Here is a 10,365-nt window from a genome sequence, read left to right on the forward strand (position 1 = left end):
CCCATTGGACACCAGCCTATGTGGCTGTAGCACACCCTGTGGTCAAACTCCCAGCCTCCACCATAGATGCTCCCGCAGGGTTTGCTGGCTGGGCAGCCGTTGCCCACCTTCCTGCTGGCTGCAGTCTTCAACTGCTGTGAACCATTCATGCTCTTACAGCAGACCTACTCCTTAAGCTTTGCAGAGGACAGCACGCTGACATTGAACCATGCTTTCATTTTCTTTCTTCAGCATCTGAAAGACCACTGAGAGGGACCCTCCGCCTCACCCTGGCTTTACTCTTTATTGCCCATTGATCAGCCTAACACATGTTGGTCAGATCCATGATCTGAGCCCTGGGAATGTGGTGATTGGCTTTCGTCTCAACAGAATTTTAAAAATGGGCCGCATTTGAATGTCTAGAATAAAACTCTTTTCAGTATACATGTGTCTGCCAAATTCCTAAACTCTTTCCAAATAAATTTGTTTTCCTACTCCGTTTTTCCTACTAAAATTCATATTATTTTGTACTATATTTTTTTGCTTTATCTATTCTCAGCAGTTCATTCACAAAGACTTGCTTTAACTTTTAAAGTTTCTTAATTTTAATTTTTTTAATTTTTATTTTTAAATTTAAATAAGAAACAAGGCTGCTTCACATGTCAATCCCAGGTCCCTCTCGCTTTCCCTCCCCTCCTCCCACGCCTCCCACCAACCTACCCAATATCCCCTCATTTCCCCAGGAAGGGTGAGGCCCTCCATGGGGTGTCCATAGGCTGTCATTTCATCCAGGGCAGGGCCTAGACCCTCCCCCAAGAGTCCAGGGTGATAGTGCATCTCTCATTGTTGGATGGGCACCCAAAGTCCATTTGTATGCCCGAGATAAATACTTATCTACTACCCAAGGCCCAATAGATTGCCTAGACCTCCTCACTGACAACCTCATTCAGGGGGTCTTTATCAGTCCCATGCTGGATTCCCAGCCATAAGTCTGGTATTCAAGAGCTAACCCTTGTCAGGTCAGCTGTTTCTGGGGTTAAACCAGTCCAGTCTTAACCCCTTTGCTCATCAGTCCTCCCTCTCTGTCACTGGGTACCTTGAGTTCAGCTCAGTGTTTAGCTGTGGGAGTCTGCCTCTGCTTCCATCAGCCATTGGATGAAGGTTCTGTTCCCCAGACTCTCTGGCCGTGGGATTATAGGCTGGCACTCCCCAGATCTATATCTAAAATCCATATATGAGAGAGTACATACCATGTTTGTCTTTTTGTGACTGGGTTACCTCACTCAGGATGGTTTCTTATAGTGCCATCCATTTGCTTGCAAATTTCAGGATTCCATTTTTTTTTTCTGCTGAATAGTTCTCGATTGTGTAAATGTACTACATTTTTTTCTATCCACTCTTCAGTTGAGGGGCATATAGGTTGCTTCCAAGTTCTGGTTATTACAAATAATGCTGCTATGAACATAGTGGAACAGATGTCCTTGTTGTATGAATGTGCATCTTTTGGATATATGCCTAAGAGTGGAATTGCTGGATCTTGTGGTAGGCTTATTTCCATTTTTTCTGAGGAATCTCCATACTGAATTCCAAAGTGGCTGTATGAGTCAGCACTCCCACCAGCAGTGGAGGAGTGGTCTCCTTTCTCCACAACCTCTCCAGCATAAACTGTCATTGGTGTTTTTGATTTTAGCCATTCTTACAGGAGTAAGATGGTATCTCAGAGTTGTTTTGATTTGCATTTCCCGGATGGCTAGGAATGTTGAGCACTTTCTCAAGTGCCTCTCAATCATTTTAGACTCCTCTATTGAGAATTCTCTATCTAGTTCTGTAGCCCACTTTTTAATCGGATCCTTTGGTGTTTTGGAGACTTGCTTCTTGAGTTATTTGTAAATTTTGGAGATCAGCCCTCTATCAGATGTGGGGTTAGTGAATATCTTTTCCCATTCTGTGGGCTGCCTTTTTGTCTTGTTGACTGTTTCCTTTGCCTTACAGAAGCTTCTCAGTTTCAGGAGGTCCCATATATTAATTGTTGACCTTACTGTCTGTGCTACTGGTGTTATGTTCAGGAAGTGGTCTCCTGTACCAATTTGTTCAAAGGTGCCTTCCATTTTCTCTTCTAAGAGGTTCAGTGTGGCTGGATTTATGTTCAGGTCTTTGATCCATTTGGACTTAAGTTTTGTGCATGATGATAGACATGGATCTATCTGCAGTCTTCTACATGCCGGCATGTAGTTCTGCCAGTACCATTTGTTGAAGATGCTTTCTTTTTTCCATTGTATATTTTAACTTCTTTGTCGAAGATCAGATGTTTATACATGGATGGGTTAATAACAGGGTGTTCAATTCGATTCCATTGGTCTACCTGTGTATTTTTGTGCCAATACCAAGCTGTTTTCAGGACTATAGCTCTATAATAGAGATTGAAGTTTTTATTTGTATGCATGTGTGTATATTATATTTTGAATGTCTCCCCAGTTCCACCATTCCCCTACACTTTTACCCCTCTCCCCTCTCTTCTCACCCCGTTGTACCCTTCCCCCTCTCTTCTCCCACTAGTCCCTTTTGTTCCCTTGGACTATGTCAGGTTGTGATTTATGGCTATATAAAGTTTAGGAACCACAAGTTAGAAAAACACATATTTTTCTTTCTGAAACTGCCTTAAATTGCTTGATATGATTATCTACAGTTAAATCCATTTTTGGCAAATTACATAGCTTCATATTCTCTTACAGTTGAAAATATTCCATTGTGTCCTTAGTCCAATTTTTCGTATCCATTTCTCTCTTAGTGGACAGTTATGGTTGGTCCCAGCTACTGTGAACAGTCCTGTATGAATCCTGATGTACAAGTATCTCTGTGGCACATGGACTTGATGTCCCAAAGGTAAATGTTCAGGTCACATGACAGGTTTCCTTAGTTGAATTTATGTTAATCAGTTTATTGTTGTCTTGGAATGGCACTGTAAACCATGCTGAGGAAGCCTAATCATTCTCATTTTAATGATGGAAGAACAATTTTCTATGCATCCAGTAAACGATAGAGAAGATCCAGTGCCCCAAACCTTTTACTCCAGGTCAGGAGCACTTTAAAGAGAGCACTTGTAAAGAGAGCAGAGAACAGATATGTGTTTTGTTTGCTATCCTGCAGAGTTTAACTAGACTATCTAAGTGACAGAATGTGAAGCTAACCTGGAGGAGTCAGCAGTAAACAAGTGGATACTATGCCTCCTCATCTCTCAGCATCCCTTGGCTGTCAACAGATCTGCAGTAAATGATAGGGCTCATGAGTCCCTCTGCCTTTCACAGCTGACTTTTAGGAAGGTCAACTTTTGTGCACCCAGTGCCGGTATACCCAACGGCTGTTCATGGTTGCTATAGCTGTGTCACTGAACAAATCGAAAATTAGTAAATAAGAGAAACAGATTTGTAGGGGGTGACATAGGAGTGGGAGGGAAATAGGAGAGGGCAGAGGGAGAGTGACCAGAATACATAGTGTATATATGAAATTGTGACAGAACAAAATTTACTAACAAAAAATAAGGAAATAGATATGTTTTCAGTTGCATCTACAATTAAATTGTAATTCCGTTTTGTTTTCATTTATTAGCTATTTCTCAAGTTCCAGGGAATTGTCTTCTAATTCTATTGTAAGTGACTCAGTGCTTCATCTGCTCTCTTGTTCTTTCAAGTAAAAATATAAAGTCAACCTTGCAATGCAAGCCCATCTTCAGAAACTGGCATTGCCTCTTTGACTTTATTAATGAACGGTGACATCACTGTGCAGGAGTCCTCACCTTTCCAGGATTCCTGCAATAAAGAAAATGGTGTTATAACTAAAAAACAAACAAACAAAATGATGAAAAGGAGTCATGTCTTACAACAGGTCTCACAAGGAGGTTTAGTGGGAGAGGAGAGAAGGGGCAGAAAAGGGGATAGAGATGGGAACAGAGAGGGCATCAGGAGGGACAGAGAAAGGGAGGGCAGAGACAACTCCTTGTGTACAAGAGTAGTGGAAGAGAGAGAGATGGGAGGTGGGCAAGGCCCCACATTTTATAAAGGAACGTAGCAAATGTGCACAGGAAATGCTTTCAGTGGCTGCAGCTGAGGACGTATCCTGTCAGGACCCCAAGGGCAGGCCAGTACAGATGCCTGGACACTAGCAGATGGTGTGTCTCACAGTAAAGTATCAATCTCCTCTTACTGTAACTCCAGTTAAACATGAGAAACAACTCTGCATCTCAGCCCCTAAAAATATATGAGTATGAGCAAGACAAAACAATACTTAAAAGTTCGTCTCGATCTTCTTTGCCTCTGAACAAGTACACAATAAAGTCCATTTATTTTTCCTCCAAACAAATTCAAATGATCACCCTTGCAGCTTGCTGCATATGGTGAGCTAGCTGGGATGGTGCAGGAAATCTCACCCTGGTGCTGAGGATAAGGGACAGCTGGTGACTGACCAATTCTACAACCACCCAGGCCCAGAACCAAGGTATGAGTTGGCTCGCCCTAATATCCACTCCATCTATGAACTGTTGGATCATATGAAGGGGCCAGTGCTTCAGAATCTCCATGACAATACCAGCATAACCAACAGGAGTCTCAGTGAGGGCCCAGTATCTATAGTGTAGCAGAAACCAGAGGCCTCAAACAAGACCAATGACCTATTGCAATTAACATTTGCAAGGAAAGATGTATGGACTAAAGGGTATACTGTGTGATTTGCTGTGTCACACTACAGCTTCCACAATGAGATTTTTAAAATATTTATCTTGTTTTATGTTGGTGGGGGAGGTTGCAGGGGCAGAGGGCAGATGTGACAGGATAGGGAGATAAGTGGACCTGGGATACATGATGTGAAATCTACAAAGACTCAATAAAAAATATTAAATAAAAAGTTCCAACATAGACTGGAGGCAAGCAGCTCTCAGGAATCCTCAAGGGCTCCAGCACCAGAATGGGATTGAGGAGACACTCAGCCTCATGGACTGAACAGCTACTGAGAGACAGCTATTGTTGGACAACCTGGACCACATTCTGCAAGTCAATCTAATAAACTCCCCTTGTGCATTAAAAAAGGATTGGCTTTTATAGAGCAAGGAGGTTCTGAGTAGGCTCTTAGTGGAGAAAAAGTCATCATTGGTCTTACTTAACTGTGCACCCTACATGAACTAATACCAACCTGACACACAGGATGTATCCACTGGCATAATGGTGTCATTACTATTGGGGGGAGGTATCCAATAGCTTCAGTTGCTTTCTGACTGGATATGAGGCCTGCTTCACAGGAGGAAAAACAATGCGCGTGGCAGGCATTGTAAACCTGGCCAGAAGCTATGGAGACCATAGCCTTAAGGGGAAACCTACCACTGATACATTGTCAAACTGTCTTCTAAAAATGTATAGTTATAACTTATTGTAACAGTCAGGATTCTCTAGAGCAATAGAACTTATAGATTGAAATATATGTGCATATGTATGGGATGTATTTAAATGACCTATGCCTGTGGTCCAGCTAATCCAACAGTGCCTGCCTATGAACAGAAGATCTAAGAATCCAGTATTTGTTTAGTTGATGATGCTGGATGTCCCAGCTAGTGTTTAGTATACACCAGAATCCTGAAGAAGTAGGCTTTACTGCCAGTGAATAAATAGACTTGCTAGCAAACAGACAAAGAGAGTAAGCTTCCCTTTCCCATGTTCTTTATACAGGCTGCCAGAAGAAACTGTGGTCTAGATTAAAGGTGGATCTCCCTACCTCAAAAGAATCTGGATTAGCGACTTATCACTTCACTGTAAAGAATTGGATTAGAAGTGCATCTTTCCTTTCCAAATGGTTTAGTTAAGGAAAAAAAACCTCCCAGGTGTGCTTGATCATTTGGGTTTTAGCTAATTCCAGATGTAGTCAAGTTGACAACCAAAAATAGCCAGCACAAGTCTACCTCTTGTGCGTTTGACACACAATCATATCTCCTTATACATGCTTAATTTCCAAATGAGAAAAATAACTAGGTCAAAATTACACCTAACATGCTATAACTATCCCAAGTACATTATTAACAAATGCATTATATATTTAACCAGGCCACTGATGGTCCAAGAAGCTTTTTCTTCATTGGGTTGTAGGAATACAGAGTCTCACAATGGTTCGTAAGATGAAATATGTGGCTATTGACAGCTCAGTCCTAAAGGAGATATTTATATCCCACCCTCACTCCCGCCCCCTACCCCGAGCAGAGGCTCATGGAACTTTGCAGAATAGGAGGTGGAAAGAATATAAGTGCTGGAGGATGAGGGAAAGTTCAGGGAAACGCGAGATCTTCTGGACACCGCGTGACTGTTACGCTTACAAACCCACAGCATCCGGGAATACCTGCACAAAGCTGTACCAGTAATGATCCATTGTGGGTGCCGAAGGGGCGGTGCAACCAAGCCCTTTCCGGAACAGCTATCCGCAGCCAATGGTTGGTGAGAGGAGAAGACATATTCTTCAGCAGTGTGACCCTGTACCTGACCCTAACCCCTACACATACAAGCAAACTTAATTAGATGTAGTATCTCACAAAAACAGACATGGAAGTTGGAGGGGGGACACATTAAGAAGAGAAAAGGGGTTTGTGAGAGCGGGTGGGGGATAAACATAAAACGACTATAACAAAAGTACTTTTTATATGTATGAAGTTGTGAAAGAATTTTAAAACAAAGATTAGGTAGCTGCCCTAGCAGGCCTTGCACTGAGGCCTTTGAATGGCTGTGAGAGGGGCTGAGCAGGAGTCAAATGAAACTCTGGGCTGCTGGGGGTGGTTTACACAAGCACTCTGGCTCACATCTCACTTGCCAGCTGCGTGGACCTATTGCCTCTGGTAAAACCATTATTGAAAAGCAAACCAGAAGTATACGCAATAGTTACCTTAAGCCGGCTTTAGGCAGTCATATACTGGTCAGGACTTTCATCTAAGACAGAAATTATAAATGATGAAAATGCGAAATTTTTATAACAGCAATTAAGTGAATTATGGGAAGAGGAAAACCCTCTTACATAGGTTCCAGTATATACTGGCAATTTAACAAAGGTCATAGATGCTTATTTAATACAGCTGCATCGAAAGACATCATCTTCTAAATGGTATTTGGTTATTAAAAACATTGCTGGCCAGCATCCACTACATCTATGAATTGTTGGAGCATGTGAAGGGGACAAACCTAGAAATCCAAAACTGCAGGGATCCCCATGACACAGGACAACAACAAAATATCCTAGAGGAGCCCCAGAGAGAGCCCATTATCGACAATGTAGCAGAAGTCAGAGGTCTCAAACCAGACCAATGATTCCTAGCAATGAACACTTACAAGAAAAAAATGAATGGACTAAAGGGTAAACTGTGTGACTCAACAGGCCACACTACAGCTTCCATGATAAGGTTCTTCTTTTTTCTTTTCTTCGTTTCATTTTTGAGTTTAAATTTCAAAAAAAGTAAACTTTATTTTCTTTTAAATTTTGTTTTTCTCTGGGGGAAGAATGCATGGACAGAGGGCAGAAGCGAGGGCATGGGTCCAGGATGTGTATGAAATCCACAAAGAATCCATAAAAGTTGAAAAAAATACATCATTGGCTTATATATTTCCAAAAGTATCTCCTAAGAACTGTGAACTATGGAAGAAATCAAATCATTGTTTTTCTTTTTAATGCCACACAATCAAATTGCTAATGAAATCCTAACAATCTGCTTCATACTGAAGGGGAACACCATCCAGAGGGAGCATATTCGACTTAGAGAAGTGAAAGTGTGCTATGAGAACCATCCACCTTCATTGCACACAGGCTTTTATGGTCATTTGGTGGCATTGTTTAGGCACTACTGGGTCCTAATGCAATCCTGTGCAAGAATATAGCTTACAGTATGCAAAACTGAGACAGGACTTACTCCTAGGAGCCACATGGACAAATTATTATTCATTTTACCGTGTTCTATAAAGAAACAAAGGTGTGCAGCTACTTCCTTCTGTTGGAAAAGCTGAATATTTACATAGTAAATAATCAATATTAAAAATTTGTCTGTTGTGGAAAAATCTTTTTGCACACTGTGAATATGTGCCACTTTTATTGGTTTAATAAAAAGCTGAATGGCGTATAGCTAGGCAGGATTTTAGGTGCAGAGAGGATGCTGGGAAGAAGAAGGGAGATGTGAGGAGATTCGACCTGGCCGGCAGGGAAAAAATTCCACCTACATTTGTCCACACTGAAAGAAAAAGATTAGTGTTAAAGCTGATGTAGTGAAGGGCAGTTGGTTTATCATCCAAGGAAAAGAGTCTTAATTGTTTACTTATCAATTAGGAAAGTAAACATATGGATTACTAAAGGAAAATTCAAAACACTTAAGGAGCAACTTCTCCTTTGAAGTACTGCATAGGTTGAGGAAATTAGCATAAACGATGACACAACCAAGCTCTCCTCATTGGCTCAAAGTTTTGGGCATCGGATATAAAAGACAAAATAGCAAAGAAAAAAATAGATTTTTGGGAAACTCACCTGTGAGTAGAACTCCTCTCTCCACATCCAACACCATGACCAACTCCTGCTGCTCCCCTTGCTGCCAGCCTACCTGCTGCAGGACCACCAGCTGCAGGACCACCTGCTGGAGACCAAGCTGCGTGACCAGCTGCTGCCAGCCCTGCTGCCAGCCCAGCTGCTGTGGCTCCAGCTGCTGCCAGCCTTGCTGTCAAACCACCTGCTGCAGGACCTGCTTCCAGCCAAGCTGTGTGAGCAGCTGCTGCCGCACACCCTGCTGCCAGCCCTGCTGCTGTGTGTCCAGCTGTTGTCAGCCCTGCTGCCAGCCCAGCTGTTGCCAGCCCAGCTGCTGCCAGCCCAGCTGTTGCCAGCCCAGCTGCTGTGAGTCCAGCTGTTGCCAGCCCTGCTGCCAGCCCTGCTGCAAACCCTGCTGCAAACCCTGCTGCAAGCCATTCTGCCTCGACCTGTGCTGCCAGCCAGCTTGCTCTGGACCTGTGACCTGTACCAGGACTTGCTACCAGCCCACATGTGTCTGTGTGCCTGGCTGCCTGTCCCAAGGCTGTGGGTCCAGCTGCTGTGAGCCCTGCTGTTGTTAATCAACTTACCATAGGCCCAATGTCTACATGAAATAGCCTTCTATCAAACCTTCCTGATAGCCACCCTACACCAAACTTCCTGCTCTTTCTCTAAAAAGAAGCCTTACTCTGTGTAACCACCAGCATCTCGTTAGCAGATGTGTGTTTTCCAGTAAATAAGACCTTATCTACCATGTTTCTCCTCATTGCTCTGGGTCTTTGTCAAAGCCATCTGTTACTGACCTGGATTCACAGCCTCAGCCTTGGAAAATTTGTCTATTTCATTTTCAACCTACAGAAGGTTTATAAAATCCAAAGAAAGAAAGAAAGCACTGCGATTTTTCCCAGTGTTACTCATCATTTCATTTCCATGTGTTCACAATTACTATGACTCACCTTGTAACTCATCCATAAAAACTGTGTATTGTCTTACTGGTTGAAAGGCCATTATCTATGATTTACTAATAAAGTCTTCACTCAATTATCTCCCAAGTTTCCTAAGTTGTATTTTGTCTTGTTTCTGTGTTTTTCTTGTCATATGGTGTCATCTCAACATAGCCACATCAGAGTCTCAGACGTGGGCAGAGACAACACGCGAGATGTCAGGTTGCATAGCTAACAATATGAAACATCCCTCCAGAGACTTGCACTTGCCTGTCGCAGCTCTGGTGTGATAGGGGAAACAACTTCATGAAATAGAGACACGGGAACTAAGCACTGGGAAGTTGTGCATTTCATGATGCTCTCTGTCATTTACCAGTCACCTTGGTAACCAATAACCACTGAGCCAAAGAGCTGGTTTTAGGATCTTAGAAAGCCATGTAAACCTTGTATTGCCTTGCCCAAAAAGGCCACTGGTCTTGTAGAAATGGCATAGTTTATGCCTTTAATCTTCTGATTGCCTGTACAAATAGCCAAGTTGGAGGGGGAGCTGGTAAGAAAGAAATAAAAAATATAATAATCTACATGGAAATGTGCAGTAATTATGGATTCTCAGAGACTGTTCTGTAAGTTGAGATAGAAAGTACTTGGAGTAGGTATCTAGTGCACATAATCTACAAAAATATATCCCATGTGTACTGAGGACTTAAAATTGACTTAAAACTCTTGAAACTCTTATAAGAAATACAGGTGAACATCTCTTGAGAAAGGACACGTTTTTTTTATCATCAGGAAAAGCAGTCGAATTAGGCTTCTAACATGCAGAGCTTGCAATCATCAGAGACCATAACAGAAAAATGAAAAAGCAAGCTATAAACTTGGTGGCATCCGAGAAAGACAGAAATAAACATACATGACCAAA

At 42.3% G+C, this 10,365-nt stretch overlaps 1 protein-coding gene across 1 annotated transcript; it reads left to right on the plus strand.

Annotated features, from left to right (window-relative positions):
- The first annotated feature begins 8,543 nt into the window (after positions 1-8,543).
- LOC121141504 (keratin-associated protein 9-1-like) lies at positions 8,544-9,083 on the plus strand. The gene has a single exon (XM_040749686.1). It carries the CDS (start codon positions 8,544-8,546, stop codon positions 9,081-9,083), a length of 540 nt encoding a protein of 179 aa, XP_040605620.1.
- Positions 9,084-10,365: the final 1,282 nt, after the last annotated feature.

This window comes from Mesocricetus auratus, unplaced genomic scaffold, assembly GCF_017639785.1.
Source record: "Mesocricetus auratus isolate SY011 unplaced genomic scaffold, BCM_Maur_2.0 Super-Scaffold_100007, whole genome shotgun sequence".
Taxonomy (NCBI): domain Eukaryota; kingdom Metazoa; phylum Chordata; class Mammalia; order Rodentia; family Cricetidae; genus Mesocricetus; species Mesocricetus auratus.

Bases quoted from the DNA above. Each gene is read 5' to 3' on its own strand.
- LOC121141504 (XM_040749686.1), top strand. From the start codon at position 8,544: ATGACCAACTCCTGCTGCTCCCCTTGCTGCCAGCCTACCTGCTGCAGG.